This window comes from Aulostomus chinensis, chromosome 4 (assembly GCF_037954235.1).
Source record: "Aulostomus chinensis isolate RoL2024-O1b breed Wild chromosome 4, RoL_Achi_v1.0, whole genome shotgun sequence".
NCBI classification, from domain to species: Eukaryota; Metazoa; Chordata; class Actinopteri; order Syngnathiformes; family Aulostomidae; genus Aulostomus; species Aulostomus chinensis.
Window position 1 is genome coordinate 5,535,738 of NC_141323.1, and position 17,369 is coordinate 5,553,106.

Below are 17,369 nucleotides of genomic sequence, written 5' to 3' on the forward strand. Positions count from 1 at the left end.
CAGAGGAGCTCGTTAGCATTGAAAAGCTAAATGGTGGGCCATCAGTTGAAGGTGCAGCATGCAAGATTCAGAAGGATCTTTCAGCAGGAATGCTGCAGAAAGATCTGTTCGTTTTAGACAACTTTAAGATTGCCATGCCTTCTTTTCAAAGTTGATATCATTTTAAATTTTAATCTTTGAGGATTTAAAAGTGTCACTTCACTCCAAAATGTATATTTGCCTCATAAACTCTGTTAGACAAACTAACATAACTAGCTGCTTTACTTTTCAGTGACTCCAGAAGTCAGAAAACGCCAGCAGTGTTGAGACTGATGCCTTTGAAACAGCCAAACTGGCCAAAATATCTCCTCAATATTAATGTTATTATTAATTCTCAAATGGATCATCCAGTGTAGTTATTACAACTGGCCGTACACTCAGTGCTCCGCTAACGCTTTGATTTGAGCTAAAAATAAACAAAATAGAGCAGCTCCTGTTCAGCAGGAGTGAGAACTTGCAACTGCTCATTTAGTCGAACTCATTCATGGTCATTTACTGTCGCGCAGACCTGGAAGTTCTCTGTTTTCGTGGCAGTTTTCAACTGTTTCTGTAATTTTTTAGCAGTACTCTTATTAGCCTCAAGCTGATTATACATGGCCGGAGTTTTGGGACTTCTGGAGGCATCGAGAAGAAATGCAGGGGGGGAACTGCGGGAAGGTCTTCATGAGATCGAGACGAAGGGCAAACGACACTTGGGTGAAGTACCATTATAAGAAATGGCTCCTACTACAAGATTTATCATGCAAAAATGCAGATTTGAATAATCATGATTTAAAAAGTGAATAATGGCAGCCCCAGACTGTAGAGACTTGCAGAATTCCATAGTATTAAGTGCATGTTCCAATCACACTGTTAGGACTCTGCCTGGAGGAGGAAGACATCATGTGCTCTGTGTGTGTGTGTTCATGCTCAGGGAACTCCCTGGCCTCTGAGAACAGGAAGGAGAATATGGCAGAAATCAGTCTCATATGTGAGGAGAATCTGCTTGATACCATCTTCCATGCCTGTGACACCCAGCGCCGAGGTACGCCTACGTGCACGCGGTCGCGTTCGTCACACAGGAGTGTTTGACTCGTGCGTTTCTTTTCCGATCAGCTGGATTAGATCTTGCTACCACGCAATCTGGAATCGTCTGTTTTTCTGTGTGAATGTTTTTCTTCACTTTCCAGCAGTCACACACCATCAGTGTTCTCTTTGTCCTCCTTGGCACTCGCAAAACAAATCTTTATCTCTGTATCGCTCCACTTTTGTCATCAGAGTAGAGACATACTTTATTGGACTGAACCATCTGATGTTGAATAGATGGGGGGAGCATTGGAATCCCCTGTGGAGAAGTAGATGGGTTTTGCCTGATTTTCAGAAGTATATTTGGAGTTTAAACCCTGAAGGCGTGTGACACAACAAAGGCCAGTGGTCAGGGTTCAGCAGGAAGTGGCTAGCTGAGACCCAGTGGACAGGATTAGCGTGCGTCCTCTGTGTGGTTTATGTTAAAACAAAATCTGCCATATTGATTTGTGCAAGTTAAAGCAGTTCTTATTAAACTTCCTTGTGACATCTCCCGGACCTGCACGCAGAGCTGCTTTGATGTTTGATGGCGGGGGATAAACGCCTCCATATTGAGTGAGAAGATGAAGAAGTGTGAACTGAGTCCTGCTGCCAAAAAGCCTGGAACCCATTAAGCTGTGCTGCTTGCTCGATTCCCAGCCGTTTTTAAGATGATTTTTGCTCTTGCAGTCTGTCTCCGTGGTGTTGTTTGAGTCTAGGTTGTTAACTTTCCCTCCGACTCACCCTTTCATCTTAAGTTTTATGAACAAGTAAAAATCATTGCAAATGTATCCCGTCATCCGATTATATTGAAAAGTTAAGAAATAATAATAAAAATACTCTGCATGTATTCAGTTCAAAAAGCTTTGTCTTCAAAATTTGAGATGGATTCTATGATTGCTGTGGAAATGTGTGTCTGCTCTGTTTGTGAGGTCTTTTTGAAACTCTTCCTGTACCTCCCACACAAATGCAGACCATCGAACTTAGAAATAAACAGGAATATTGTGTAGAATTGCCCCCCCCCCCAAAAAAGTAACTCACAACTGTCACAAATGACAGCGTCACAAATAAACTCATGAGTTGTTTTTTTTTTAACGTGTCTGTAATATAATATTGCAGGTAAGGTGTACGTGTCTCACATCGTGGACTACCTGCGACACACCACCAGTCGCAGCTCCGAGGACAGCGGACTGGAGGAGCTTTGCAACATGCTGGACCCGGAACACAAAGACGTCTCCATCGACCTGGACACCTACCACGCGGTGATGAAGGAGTGGATTGATGACTGTCGCAACAACAGGTACTGCAGAGCTGACGTACGACATTTAAAATCCTTTAATTTTCCTAAAAATTTTCCTCTTCTCCCTTTTGTTTTTTCTTTTTTGCATTGTCAAGTGTGAATAGTTGAGATTCTGTATGGTGGCGCTTTGAGATGTTTTCTTCTACGCTCGTGCTCTGGTCAGTCCGCGTCTGCGCTGTGACTAAATGATCTACGAACTCGTCTCCACTCATCCGCCTCCGCACATTTATGAGGCTCTAATTCTTTAATGTAAATAAGTGTGAAGGCGAGGACGGCATCTTTCCTGTGCTGTCTGTTCAGCCTCTCAGAGAGGACGTATTCATTTTCTCAGTTATGCAAGTAGACTGTGTAGGCGGCTCAAGCAGCAGATGAGCCATCGCTGAGGAGATTTTTCTCACGCACTTTGCAACTCCATGGCTTTTGTCTCTTAGTTGTGCACCATCACAGTGCACTTGAGTTCTGTGTCAGGTCTTTGTTGAATGTGCGTCTGGAACCTTCTCTGCACTCTTGATTCTGTCTTCGAAGCTTTGATCAAATGGTGAATTGTTGACAAACCTGCAAAAGATGATGCATATTTATCTTTTTGTGTCAACTATACTTCAATTTCAAATTTTAAAATGTTCATCCCGATGAAGTGAAGACCGCATCCGTTTATGCATCAGGTAGAAGATGAGGGTGGAGCTGGAGAGCCTGTGCCAGGCAACAAGGTGTCCCTTGGCAGCAACACAGTGCATTCACGCCACATCTGGTAGAGAAATCACATCTGTTTTTCGGTGTGTTTTTAAGTGTGTGATTTCTCTGTTGTGTTCCAGGGACGAGCCATCTGATGATAACCAGGACGCAGTCAAACTCCGAGACGGCCTTTCTGGCGAGTGTGCACGTCACGGTTGTCTTTTATTGTATTGTGCATGAATGTGATTTTGATGAAGTATTTGTTTGTTATAGCCAAAAGGTCAGTGCTGCTCAACATGACCTCAGGCAGCTTGGAGGCCTTTGGAGGGGAGGCATCACGAGCGGAGTTGTAAGTGGTGTTTGGAGTGTGTATGAAAGTATCAACTCCCACACAAGCCCGTACATGAGGTGTTTGTGTGTCTCCCTCCCCAGTGAAACCTCAGAGCTGGTTTACTGTGTTGCTGACCTCCAGATGAGCAACCAAAAGCTGCAGGAGGAGGTGAAGAAGCTGAAGCAGGTGGTGGAGGGCATGGAGGACAGCAACCAAAAGCTAGCAGAAGAGAACGAGGAGCTCCGTAACCAGGCCAGGATGTAAGACGCCTTTGCAAGCACACGCGCACACACACACACACGTGTATATATGCTGCTAAGACACGCTATTGGCTTGTTTTATCACCATGTGTCCTCCTCCACAGGCACCAGCAGCTGGCCCAGAAAGAAAAGATGCTGAAAGATGAGGTGGAGGAGATGAAGGCCACTCTGAGCTGCACAGAGGAAGGCAGAGCTCGAGCCTCCGCGCACAGCAAGAATGTGGTCAGTGCAAACACACAGCAGACAAATGTACATAAGGCTCGCATGATTGCATTTGCAAAGAAGGAATGACTGTTGTGAGGGGCTGTATTGTCACGCCACATGCAGTCAAAAATAAAACATTTAGTCCTTCGTATGCTGTTGTAAAAATACAGGCGAAATTTTTACAGACATTTTTCTTCAATGTTCTGTGGGGATTTGTGTGAACCGTATTTTTACCTTGTGACCTTTTATTGTTCTTTTAGGAGAAAGAAAACCAGAGACTGTTCGCCAAGATCGCGTCTCTTCAGGATGAGGTACTTGTCTAAAGAGCGGTTGACAATGACGGTTGACTGCACGGGGTCTTCAGTTGTACTCATCCCTTCATCGATGGCTTACCCAAAATATAGTCAGCTTGTGAAAAGCTGTGACCTGCTGCTCTAACACCCTCTGATGGCTCCCCAGAACTTCAAGGTCACCATGGAGATGGATGAGCTTCAGAGGAGAATAGCGGAGCTGTGTGACCTTAATGCTGACCTTCAGGTGGCTTCACTGTGTATTTCATGTTTTGCTCAGCAGTTGTTCCGTTCAATACGTCGTATACTACATTTGGCATTCTTGTGTGTCCCCCCACCATCTCACTGAACAACCTTCACATTCTCAAGATGTCTCAGGAACTCGTTGACTGTGCTATTGTTGCTGCGTTATTATCATTTCTCTGCCTTCAGGTGCAGATTCACTCTTTTGATGCTGTCGTCAGTGAAAAGGAAGCTCAGATGCAAGAGGTCAGTGCCTTAATTTGATTTAATTTCAGTCCTTCTAGAAACATTCAGTGTTGCCATTTCATTTAAACTTTTGTTCCTTTTTTTTTTTTTTTTTTTTTAGAATAAATAATTGTGGGTGTGGTCGATGCGCAGACACTCACTTTACTGCTTTACACACATAAAAAATCACAAGTTCAGTCTTCATTGTCCAGAAGAGAAGTGAGGGAAATGTGGATCAAACAGCAACTTTTCATTAAATTTTGTACTTCACAATTTGAAGGTCTCGTGGATCTCAAAACTACTCTGATGACGTACAGAACTCATCGTGATCCGTGTCCAGACTGCACAAATCATTAGAGAGCCAGTATGAACGAAAGAGAAGGAAGTGCTTAACTGTCTGCTAATACAAGCTGGAAAATGTAGAAGATGACTTAAAATATATATCTTATTATTTATGAACTTCAAGCCCTTTTCATTTTGTTCATTTATGTCTTTAGTTCTATTTTGTTGTAAGTAAATTTGTCATGCAAAAAGGGTCGGAGCTCCTGCTTAAGACTCAACCTTTTTGGTCATTTTTTTTGTTGTTTCTGTTTTTTTTTTTCTACTGTGTAATGCCAAAATGTGAAACTTGAGAAAAGAAATTAATTATTACTTATATTACTATTTTGCCTTTTGATAAGATGTTAATTTCGGTAACATTATGCCCAGAGCATAAAAAAACAAATAATTCTAAAATATTTGTGTTTTGGAGTTCATCCACAGATTGGGATTCTGAACGGTAGTTTGTGATTTCTGGAGGAGGCGAGTTTATTTCTTTGACTTTTCTTCCAAGTCTTTTGTCGTTTCCTGTCTTTACAGAACAGCAGACAGATAAATGAGCTGAGGGCCACAGTGGAGGAGTATTCCTCCATCACAGAGGTCAGTGGTGGAGCTTCATCTCTTTGCTTCTATGCCTCAGCAACTCCCACCAATTTCTCATAGAATACTTCTTTGACTTTTATTGTCTGTTACAAGCACGCGCGTGCACACTCACACACACACTCACGCACACACACACACACACAGGTTGATTAAAATCACACTACCAAAGTAACTCAGCACTGCTTCTCTTTGCAGGTGTAAAAAAATGTTCACCTCAAGTGGGGATTTTATTTTTCAGGAGTCGTATAATGTAAAGTGAAATGTCAGCAGAGCATCGCCTGTCCTGTTAAACAAATGCTTTTCTTTGAATCAGCTGTTGAGGGCAGACAAGTTCAAGCTGGAGAACCAGATGCAGATGATGCACCCAGACCTGGCTGGGTAAGTGAGCCAGGAACGGCAGGCATTCGCCAACGTGAGACAATGTCTACCACTTGGCAGCTTGTTTGTACCCACCCTCGCCATCCTCCTGTCTCCCTCAGAGCTGGACTGTCTCTGTCGGTGGCCTACAGGTTGAACCAGAGCACTCCAGGATCCCTCCAGACTGAGCTGGCTCTGGCGCAGTCACCACTGGAGGTCAGCACTCACCCCTACAGTCTGTCCCTCTCCCTCACTCATTTCCCACCCACAGAGCGTGTGAGTTATTATTTGGTTCGTGGGATCCTCTGGTATTTTATTCATGCATTTTTTTTGGTAATCATCTTGGTTCTTAGCCAACAGTTGAATATTCAAACTCAAACACTTCCCAAAGAGAACAGCCAAGTTGTTAGACAGAAGGTAGTATTGTTGGTTAATGTTGTGTCATCTGAGACGTGTTCAGCCTACGGGGAGTTGAGGTCCTTTCCTCCTCAAACTGAAGGAACTCCTACATCCTCTCTGCACAATACTCAGTACTGTCCTGACCAGCGTGCATGCACTTCTTCACATGCTACACCCACCGACAGCTGAGCGTCTCTGCAGTAATGAGACCAATGATTCGTTTCAAGTTGCTTTTGCGCATTCATATAAATGCAAGGCTTTCCCCTGCAGGCTGCCCATGGTGTTGATCATTTATCCACCACCATGAGCTTGGCCAGCCCACTAGATGAGACCCTGGATAAGGAGGTGCTGCTGATGATGCAGGGACCCAGCCCCGAACACATGGCTCTGGAGTTCAGGAGCCTCCTCAACAAACTGGTAACCAAGTCTGATTCAGTGTGTGCAACCTGGACACACACTTTACTCAGATGACTCTGGATTGGTTAAGTTGCATCCTGTATTGGCTAATATTACTCATTGGGCAAAATTGTATGTAAATTACTGCTCAAAAGTTTTTAGAACACCTCAAAAAAGGAAAATGTTATTTTGAAATTACATGATTTCATGTCTTGAAGTGCTGCCTGTGTCCCAAAGAAGCCTCTCACTCTGCATCTCATTGTTACTTCACACCAGCAGCTCCACATTGTCTCTGCACAGTTGGTACACAAAACTGGCACTTAAGCTTTCCTTGCAATTTCTGGAGAGAAAAGTCTTAATAGTCTGGGGTTTTTTTTTTTTCATGGTTAATGAAGCAATACGTGACTTCCTGCAGTGACACTTTGGCCACATCATGCCTCAGAGGCTGTGGAAACATTCTAATCACACACTGCTTTCATACAGACTGATAGCTGGTAATTCATCAACAGAAGTTAACGCAAAGGGGTTGCTTACACTTGAATTTACTTACCCTGTTAATCCCTGAAAATTCCCTTTTTTCCACACCTTTTCTCAGTATTCTGTGGTTTTTGATCATTTCTCATTTACCTTCAGTCATTTACTGCATACCAGCAGAAGTTATCAACAGGATTTGGACCGCCTCAGTGGCGGTCTGAAGAATGGGCTTGATGTGAAACGTTTAGTTTGTTTCAGCCACCTGGCCGCTTGGTGTTTTGTCAAATGAACGAGTTAAAAGAACATTTTTTGATTCATGATTTCTCTCCATAAGATTGTCTTTTGACTCTCTCCCTCTTGGCGTCTTTCAGAAAAGGGAATTCAAAGAAGAAACCAGCTCCGTCTGGTCTACACTGAAAGTCCTACTCGGCGACCCGGGGGGCAACACGGATTCCAGCCTCCAGGTCAGATACAAACTTTTCACACACACTTCAGTCATATGTTCCGTGTCCCGCCTACCTCTGTTGAAGAGAGCTTAAAAGTTGCAAATATATACTGATCTTGGCGGCTGTATGCAGAAAACGTCTCATTTTTGCTTTGTAAATGAATCATGAAAATTATGTAACGTGATCTCTGTTTCTCTGAGTTAACCTGTTGCACTCTTTCTCTATCGCTGCATATCTCTCTCTCTTTCCCACCCACTATCTCTCCTCAGGAGATCTCTCACTTATGTAACTGTAGCAGGACCCATCCAGAGCAGTGCAGCTTAGTCAGTGTGTTACACTGTGAACACAACCCACTCCCCTTCTTGCTCACTCCCGACTTTCTCTATCGTTCGTTCTCTCTCTTTCTCTCGTTCCCCCCTCCTCTTGCATTGTTGCCGCTCTGCATTCATTAGGCACGTACTGCCATACAACAGTAAACACACAATGAGACGGAGATCATTAGTGGAGCCGATTTGTACCAGTACGAGTCTGTTGGGTCAGTGTTTCAGCTGACTGACATGGAAATATTTTATAACAGTTAGGCGTCAGAACATTTTGTGGCGGCCCGAGGCCTTTCACCTGAGCGGGAGGCTGACCCCTCAGCCTCGTCTTTCCACAGAGAGTGCAGGCCGAGCTGGACACAAGAAGCGGAGACTGGGCCCTCAGCCTGGACCAGCTGGCTCAGTACACCGACTCATTAGAGAAGGAGCTGATCAAAATGGCCAGCAATATGAGGAGGTCGCGCACTGAGATCCTGCACCTTTCAGTCAGGTGAGCAGGTCGTCGTCTGCACTGCTGCTTGTGTGTCTGTGGATGTCAAATCAGAGGATGAAGTTGTGTTTGATTTGAAGCCTTGATGGTATCCACATGCTGTTAAAGGGGCGTAGCAGATGGAAGGTAAGGCCTCGGCGGAATGGAGTCTCAGCGCTCGCTGTCAGAAGTTTCACTCGTTGATTTTAGGGTGTTCTTTCTTAAAAAATACAGCTTCTAACCCATTTGCATATCTATTTTTTCTCTGAATGTCTGTAAAACCTTGGGGTGACATCATGAAGAGTTCGTCCTTATTTATTTTACAGCCAGCAAGACGACCAAACAGTACGAGAGATTTACATCTTTTATCGATATTTAATAAACTCCCCATGTGCATCCCTACACAATTTAAAAGTAAAACTACACACGTCACATACAAAGCAAACTTGATTTATGAACTGCTGCCGACCTCTCTGTTTCTCTCCGTTCAGAGAGAACTGAGGACACGCTGCCTCCCAGATGGAGATGAAACTGTAAATCTATTTCAATACTGCCAGTTCTTGTACACAACTTCGCCTCTCACCAAGCGCTGTTTTGCTACTGTCATCGTCTGTGAGTTTAGCCTTTTCTTTTGCTACGTTCCAAAAATATTTTCTCTTCCAATTTGAATGAAGAATATTTGATGACAGCGTTAATGAGCTAATGAGATTAGCATATCTGACCTGTCACGTCCACTCAAGACTGCAGGATCTTCTTCTGCCCTCAGTTAGCCTCTCAGCAGCATCCATATTTCTAAATATTTCAAGCATGTAAACCTCAATGTCTCTGAAGAGGTCTGTTAGCTGAGCTGAGTGGAGGAAAGACCGGTCAGTCACCCTGGCCTCAATGACCTCAGAGAGCCCGCCTCACCAGGGTTGAGCCTGGGCCAGTTCCTCAGTATGACTGTGTTTGGTTGGGTTTGCCTGTGTGTGTGTGTGTGGGGGGGGGGGGGGGGTACTTGGTTTTTGTAACCTATTGGAGATCTTTTCTGGTATAAACACAAACCTTATCAGGAACTCTAGTCCTAATGGGAACCAAAGACCGGTCCTAAGGTGGCACAACATGATTTTGTCAGTTCCTGGTTTAAGGGTTAGAGTTGAGGTGCGAATGGAGGTCAGGGTTGGGTATCAATTTGTTTAGGATAGGGATTAGGATTTGGGCTTGAGTTATGCTGTCCACATGAATGCACGTCAATGAAGGAATGTCCTAATAAGGATAGGTAGGGGTGTGTGTGTGTGTGTGTGTGTGTGTGTGAGAGATTCATTCATATTGTTAACCAGCTTGTAACAACACTGTTAGCACCCCATTGCATGAATTATTAAATTTACGGTAAGATTAGGGTCGGTCAATGAGATGTCCTCTAAAGTGGTGGAAACATCATTGTGTGTGTGTGTGTGTGTGTGTGTGTCTGTCCACCCCTTCGGATATATAACAGAGCTCCTGTGGTTCAGTATCAGACCAGAGAGGGAGACCTGGTCAGGCTTCTCTGCTGGGATTTACTCGTGCTCATTCTCCAGGGTGAATTTAGGAATGTTGATTTTTTTTTTTTTTTTTAAGTAAATGACAAACTGAAAGACCGAAGCAGAACGTCCTGCTCTCTACGACTGTCGGCCAGTTACGGCTCATCAGCTTACAAGTGGAGTGCAACAGTTGTAGGATTGGATGGTCCTTGAAGAGTCTGAGATTTGGAGGCCCACTGGAATTGGATCTGTAAACTGAAGTGAAGGGAAGTGTACTGGGCAAGTCGGAGAACTGGAGCTGGTCACCCTGGGCAACAGAATGGGACACTGCATGGGCCTGCGGATTGGGTACAGTGTCCACTGTACCGCATTGTCCATGTGTTCGTTTACAATATCTCTCTGGACTGCTTAAATTTTTCCACTTGGAAACATCATAAACTTTCAATTGGTTCTAATATCAGGGTTTTGTGTCTGTGCATGCAGGGTGCAGGAGCAGGAGAGCCAGAAGCAGCAGCTGTATGAGGAGCTGGAGCAGCTGAAAACACCTCAGGACGGCAGAGAGGCCTCTTGCCAGACGCCAGCACCGGAGGAGGAGGTCAGAGTCTAAGCCACCTTGTTCTGATGCTGTTTCTTGTCATGTGCCTTTGATCTGTCCTCATATATTTTGAACCTTTGGTATCTTAAATGGCAGGATAAGGTTCAATCTCTGACCATCCAACTAGGTTTTGGATATGGACATGAAAGCCATGTGTCCATGTGTGCAGTGCAACAGAATAGCATTGGATGGTGAACAGAGGCAGAACTCATTCTGTATTCAGACAGATGGAGTATCTGGTAGAGGGGAGCTGAGTGTGAGTTGGCGGCTGAAGTGGACGTGTGCATCCACGCACACACACAGAATCAGATGCATCCACACACCTACACTGTGCTCCTCACAGTATTTTTAAATTACTCTGACGCACGCTCAAACCTTTCCATTAGGGCACCATTGTTTTTACCATGGAGGATAATGAATAAAACAAAGGAGATTCGTGAGTTTGCCCTCATTCTTGCTTCTCATTCCATTTACGAATGACAGGGATTAGTGTCAGCTTCACTGATACATAGGGTTAGTATGATATTAATATAATATATATATTAGTAATTAATATGATATTGATCATGTCAGTGTGATATGATATTGATCATAGTCACTGTGGTCCCGGTACGTATGACACATGCAGGTTTTGATCAGCTGGTTGAAGTGTTTGCTCTTTTTACACCAAGTAACTCCACGTGCGTTGGGCTCCTGTCGCTTCCTAAATGCGGGTGAGCTACATTCAATCGTGTGCCAGAACCTCTCCTGAGAGTCGCTGCTGCTCAGCTGCTAAACGGGCTGTTTCTATCACCTTGTGCTCATCTCACTTTGGAGCATCACTCTTGGACTCGTGTCCACCTCATCTCTGCTCTCTCCCTGCACACTGCAGCCAGGGAGCGGAGTCCTGATGTTTGGCTCTGAGCAGCTAGCGGCAGGTGGATCATTCAGAGCTGGATTATTAAAAATCGCACAGAAAAACAGATTCCTTGCTTTATTACAACGATGGTTTGATAAAACAAGGAAATGGCGAGCCACTATTTGGGTATCGACAGTGTAGCGTCTTCTGTTTCTGGCAGACTCCGCAAAACTTGGTGATTGTTGTTGGCGGGCGCATATGTTGTGGTCTTGAGAGACCAGTGGCTGATCCACAAGGATTCAAGATTCTTTATTGTCATATGCACAATATTGACAGCGTCATTTGTGCAATGAAATGCTTAGAACAAGGCAGGCAGACAGCTCCAAGTAAGTAGCACGAGAAAAGGAAAGAAAAATAATGAATAGAATAGAAAATAAAACAAAAATAAAGTAAGGAGAATGCACTCCTGATTGGTCAGCATGACTGTCTGTCATACAATGAAAAACCCTTGTGCAAATGAGCCACACTATGTAATTACATAACTACATTAATTGGCAAATCTTGTTGTCTCAGATCTCAATTTTTACTTACATCAATCAGTTGATTGATCAACTGTAATTTACAGTGTTTGAGAGATGATTTTTTTAGAACTTATGATTTCCATTTTCTCAGGTTTTATGTGTTTGAGAGTTTTAGCATGAGGTCATTGCTCCTAGTGTTGTGATCCGGATTCATGCCACCTTCATGTAATCTGTGAACTTGTTTAAAGTTTCAGATTATGGCCATTTTACACTTTTTATTAATTTCATTTGTTTTTCTTGAAGCCTGGGAACGACTTGGAATGGGAAGAGGAATTTGCCCTTCAAGACTTCCTGAAGAATGAGATTGCAATGAGGAACTGCAGAGCGCATGATGGACGATTGGACTGCAGAACTGAGGCGATGATAGATAAAGTAACAGAAGAAGGTGAAGAGGAGGACGGAGAGGAGAAGTGGACGGTGGTGGATTCTGCAGGAGCTGGAGAAGGGAGGGATACATCCACTCCTCTCCATGGACCAGGAGCAGTGGGAGACGGTCAAGGTGAGTAGGTACATGGAGGTGGACTGGACCTCAGCTCCAACTGACGAGTGATCATTCAGTGGGTTCACATGCAGCTGCACGATAGGCCACTTATTGGGCTGCTGCTGTTGTCATCAAAAAACCAACCCCCACCCACTTGACATAGATCTGTTGAGTGACTGAAAAGTGCAGTTTTATTCAGATTAATGGGTTAATATGCATTATGAAAAGTCCAGTTTTAGCGTGAGGAACAATAAATCAACTTTCTCTGACCTGTAAACATTTGACAAGTTGATAAAAATCTGACAAAAAAAGACTGCACATACCACTAATTTAGAATGTCTTTCCATTTATTAACTGTTCGATTTTGTTCTAGCTTTGAGCTTTCTTGAATTCATTCTCAACAGATTAAGTGTTCCAATTCATGTCCTCTCTTCATGAGCCCTTTAAATCCAGTATATGCTACAATTAGCCCAGGGCTAACTGGAACCTCTTGAACAAACCAAATAGGGCTAAAGTACAATGTAATAATATTCTAGCCTTATTCTGACCCCCTTCTCAACTGATCCTCACGCAGGATCCTGCTCAGCAGGAGTAAGCATAAAACTACATCAAAACGTTTAGCTCATTGTTCACACACACATACAAAGGCCAATTAACCAATTGATATATACAAAAGTTGAGTGAAACGAAACCAGGAGGCTCAGAAAAACCCTCAAGGAGCTCGATTGTTTTTTTCTCCCTCTGGGGAATTCCAAAGTGTTGTCATCATTCAGAAATCTGCACACATTCTGTCCTCTTTGTCCAACAGGACTGGAACCAAAGTTGAACCGGCTCTTCATAGATTAAATGGTCACTTTAACTTGACGTTTTACCATCATTTGCATTTAAATTGAATCATACAATTGTAGTATTGCATCGTCCCTCATAGGCTACATGCCTGTCTTTCAGATTTAATTAGCTGAGTAAATGGATTATCTTGTGCTTTCTTGTTCTTGGAGTTATCTCAGGCTTCCTTCAGTAGGAAGGGGATATCCTGCACTTTATTAAACTTTAATAACTGCAATACTTGTGTCATTGAGGTTGTTGTCACCATCTTAAGTACCAGAGGCGCAGCTGTCTGTCTGACCAGCGAGTTACACTTCAACCTGCCTGTGTTTTCTCAAATTGCTGCGCCTGGACAAACTCTGTAGAGGAATAAGGACTTGCTCTCCTCCGTTATTGTCTTGGAGTGATGATGTGTGTGTGTGAGGGACAGATTGGATTATCCCCCTGTAATCCTTGGGAGTCACAGGGCACTCAGCCACCCTTAACGCACCAGTCCGGTACACATGCACACACACACTGAGGATCCGCACGCTCCAAGGCCTCTGGAAGTGGACCCCTGCCTTCTATGGGCGCTGTGGTCCTGGGCTTCTAAAGGTTGTGTGTGTGAAAGAGAACACGTGTGTCTACACAGTGTGTGAAAGCCTCTTCCTCAAGGTCCTTCTATGGCCAGGTGTAAGGCCGGTCTGAGGCCGTGCAGGGAGCTCAGTAATCCCTCATTCCTCTGCCTGCATGAGCAGCTGGCTGGCAGAGAGACCGAAAATCAGAGTGCAAACGTGTTCATTAATGCCACCTTAGCCATGCATGGTATTTTAACCCCGGCCCCTCCCTCTGCTCAGCGCCTTGCATAATACTCATCCTGACCTTTTATGGTCAAAGGCGGGGTTTTTTTGATGGTTGTTAACCTCTGGATGAATAGGACAAGGTTTGATACATATATATCTATATAGATAGATATAGATATATAGATATATAGACATAGAGATATAGATATATATATTGTTTTTTTAATGACCAACTTATTTATTTTGTCATTTTACTCAATTTATCATTTTTCTTTCTTTCTCTCTATTTTCTTTTTTCCTTCTTATCTGTCCGTCACAGACTCTACAGGCTGCACAGAGTCCGAGCCAGAGCTGAACTGTCAACCCCTGCAGGTGAAGTAGTCCTGGCGGGATCCTTTTATGGAGTATTTAATCCTTTAGCTCTGTTCTTGTGCTCTGTTGACTATGACAGTCGCGGGCTGGAGGCAGTTGTTTTGGATTGTCTGTCCCATTCCCAGTTGTGACACGTCTCTGGAAACCCTTTGAGGGGAATTTCTTCAAATGAAGAATTCGTACCTGGAGGGAGTTTGGTGGTCAAAGGTCAAGGTCCCCTCATATGATATCTTTGATATTCAAGTTTTATTCAACACCTTGAAGGAAGTTTTGTAGCTATGACACAAACGTCCACTGGATGAACGGCAAAGGTTTTGGTGGTCAGAGATCAGAGTGAGTGAGGCAGGCAAACCTCACAGAACACATTTTGGTATTTTTAGTTTGTTATATTTTATTGATTATCATCCTAGTATAGCATGAACTTGTGTCCTTAATGTGCATCTTATTTCAGCTGTCGTCAGGGCTCGTTGCTAACGCTACATAATCATGTAAATAGGTGTAAGTGGCGGTCATAAGTTGTTTTTTCCTTGAACAGATTTTTTAAAAAATGTACATTTAAGGAACGGAGCTGTAAAACTGTGTCAAAATTGTCACTTTTTCCCCAAATCTACTTGATGTTTCACATTTTTTTATAAGGCATTAACATTTATCCTTGCAGTGAAAGCCAAATGCATGCAGTGATTTCAGTGATATGTGATTAAGATGGAGCACATCGTTCAGCAGTAACTGAGCCATTTTAGATGCGTTTGTTTTGAGTTTTATTGTCTTAAAAATTCTGCTCTGGTGCTTTGGTCTGTGGAGGAATGTAATGTTCTACAAACAAAATGGTTGTTCTGTTTTAGCAGTTGTAAGATGAGAAATTTCTTTGAACAAGACATCTGAATCCCTCAGCTACTCAGAAACCAAACACACGATTGTTGCTGCGCTGGGCAGCTGTTGCAGGAAGTAGGATGTGTTTACACTGACTGTCAGATACGAGCAGGGCTGGAGACGGTTTCAAGTGTCTTTGTCATGTCTACCAAGTTGTTTCATTTCTGTTGTCAATACTGGAACTCAACTACTGATTCTACCACGTGTGTACTTTAAATCACAACCGCGCTTTTATCAAGCTGAAGATGGTTTAATTTCACTGCTGAATAGAAATATGCTTGGAGGTTGCAGGATATGAGTTATCCACACACACACACACACACATACACACACCAAACCATTGTATGGAAATGCAAGTGCAGACAAGTAATCTTTTGCAAATTCATCTCATTAGTGCACAAATGCTGAAGGTGACATATTTCCACACTGTAGTGTGTGCTCACAAGGCTACTTGGGAGCCAAGGTGAAAAGATACAGGAGTGTCCTTGAACGCAGCACCAGCCTCTGTCATACGTCATGGGTTACGTTACGTTTTGTTCATCTTCACATGTTAATATTCCTGTTGCGCTCCCTTTCATTCCCCCCTGCACTCTCTTAGCCATTTGCCTACCAAATGGCTCTCCATCACAGACGGAACTCGCTGGCTGCTGAAGCTGCAGGCTTCCATTTATAGAATGTTAGGAATGAACCTTTGAGGTCACTGTGCTCTAAAAAGATTGAAATTGTTGGTGGCAAAGAAGAGTCGATGTGCCTCCTTTTAAAAGAATTATGGTTTTCACTGAATACATGACTAAATACTAAAGACACTGCCTGGCTTTAATATTGGTGGCTACTGCAGTCTAGAGGTTCTCTACTTGCAGCAGTCAGATTTTGAATAATTGAATGACTGTGAGCTTTATTAAACACTCCATCAGTCAGTTTGAATGTGCTGTTTACTTTTGACTTCTAACCAGATGACAGTAATTGGAAGCCTTTCAAGAATCCCTCACTGAAGAGGCAGAAGCGCTGCGATGTCTGTCGGCAGTTAGATGTTGTTGGCTCCCAATGTAACGTCCTCTGACGGATTTGTTCGGATCTGCTCTGTCTATAGTTTGCTACGTGGTTTATGTGTGTTGCCTATTTGATCTTTTCACCTCTTTTCCTTCTTTGAATATGTTTTATTTTGTGACTGCGTGTGTTTCAGGAAGAGGCAGCAGCACCGTTGAGCGCCCACTCACAAGCTGTCAGCACCAGGCAACCAGAGGTGGATGCGCCCCCTGATCTGTCCCACTCAGAGAACCACAGTAAGACCTCTACCTCTTTGTCTTTAATGCTATGCACATCACTCACTGTAGTTTTTGTTTATTTTCCTTCATTTGCTGTCACTCACTTTTGTGTCCTAACACACTAACCAGAGAATGAGTCATTTCCAGAGTCACTTGGTGTGTTTGCTGTTGCTTTAGAGGAGAAAATGTTCAACAGAATTTCACAAGATAAAAAGTCGATCCAGAATTTGCTTGATGTCGCTTTAAAGATCTTTTGCTCAGCATTGCTCTTTGCTCTCAGGGTTCATTGGAATTAACATCTGTCTCTGTTTTTGCCAACATAATGTGAGAAGATCACACACGTGCCTCTTTCACAGCAACACATTTAAAGCAATAATAAAGCGAGTAAATTGCTACCACAATAACCTTAAACCCTTCAATATTTGATTATTATTTTAAGTGTGTATTTTTGGATTAAACACTTGTCCAGCAGATGCTCCAGCCCACAATCTGAGCAACTCACCTAAGGAGGACCCAACAGTCACACCTGCTCACCTGCCTCCTGTAGGGGCCAAGGTGGTTCCTGCCGACAGTGTATCACCTGGACCAGGTGGAACGCATATTGACAGGTGAATGAAGAAATATAATATTTGATCATCAGAATACAAAGCTGCTGTTGAAGTTAAACTGTTACCTTGTTACTTCTGAAGAATTACCATGTTTTTTTCCATGATTTAAAAAAAAAATGCTTCTGAATAGATGCGCTTTACTTTTTTTTTTTTTTTTTTAGAAAAATTGGACTCAAATTTTTGTCTGTCAGTGTGTTTTTCAATTCCACCACTAGGAGGGAAAAGTTAGGAATCGTACTGAAATTATTATTTTTTTCTTGTTT

At 43.2% G+C, this 17,369-nt stretch overlaps 1 protein-coding gene across 11 annotated transcripts in view; it reads left to right on the top strand.

Annotated features, from left to right (window-relative positions):
- irag2 (inositol 1,4,5-triphosphate receptor associated 2) overlaps window positions 1–17,369 on the top strand; it is a 32,929-nt gene that overhangs the window by 3,286 nt on the left and 12,274 nt on the right. For 9 of the 11 annotated variants that reach the window (XR_015112370.1, XM_086201202.1, XM_086201201.1 and 6 more), the window contains exons 3-22: window positions 953–1,063; window positions 2,203–2,383; window positions 3,196–3,251; window positions 3,329–3,404; window positions 3,488–3,646; window positions 3,751–3,868; window positions 4,111–4,161; window positions 4,310–4,387; window positions 4,573–4,629; window positions 5,467–5,526; window positions 5,843–5,907; window positions 6,009–6,102; window positions 6,556–6,702; window positions 7,527–7,619; window positions 8,260–8,411; window positions 10,373–10,484; window positions 12,147–12,402; window positions 14,311–14,363; window positions 16,417–16,516; window positions 16,968–17,106. Coding sequence is in view for 10 of the 11 variants with exons in the window: in XM_086201202.1 (XP_086057328.1) it covers window positions 953–1,063; window positions 2,203–2,383; window positions 3,196–3,251; window positions 3,329–3,404; window positions 3,488–3,646; window positions 3,751–3,868; window positions 4,111–4,161; window positions 4,310–4,387; window positions 4,573–4,629; window positions 5,467–5,526; window positions 5,843–5,907; window positions 6,009–6,102; window positions 6,556–6,702; window positions 7,527–7,619; window positions 8,260–8,411; window positions 10,373–10,484; window positions 12,147–12,402; window positions 14,311–14,363; window positions 16,417–16,516; window positions 16,968–17,106 (2,158 nt within the window). In the remaining variant the exon portion in view is untranslated. The remainder of the gene's footprint in view (window positions 1–952; window positions 1,064–2,202; window positions 2,384–3,195; window positions 3,252–3,328; window positions 3,405–3,487; window positions 3,647–3,750; window positions 3,869–4,110; window positions 4,162–4,309; window positions 4,388–4,572; window positions 4,630–5,466; window positions 5,527–5,842; window positions 5,908–6,008; window positions 6,103–6,555; window positions 6,703–7,526; window positions 7,620–8,259; window positions 8,412–10,372; window positions 10,485–12,146; window positions 12,403–14,310; window positions 14,364–16,416; window positions 16,517–16,967; window positions 17,107–17,369) is intronic. The other 2 variants (XM_086201205.1, XM_086201207.1) reach the window with 2 other exon arrangements.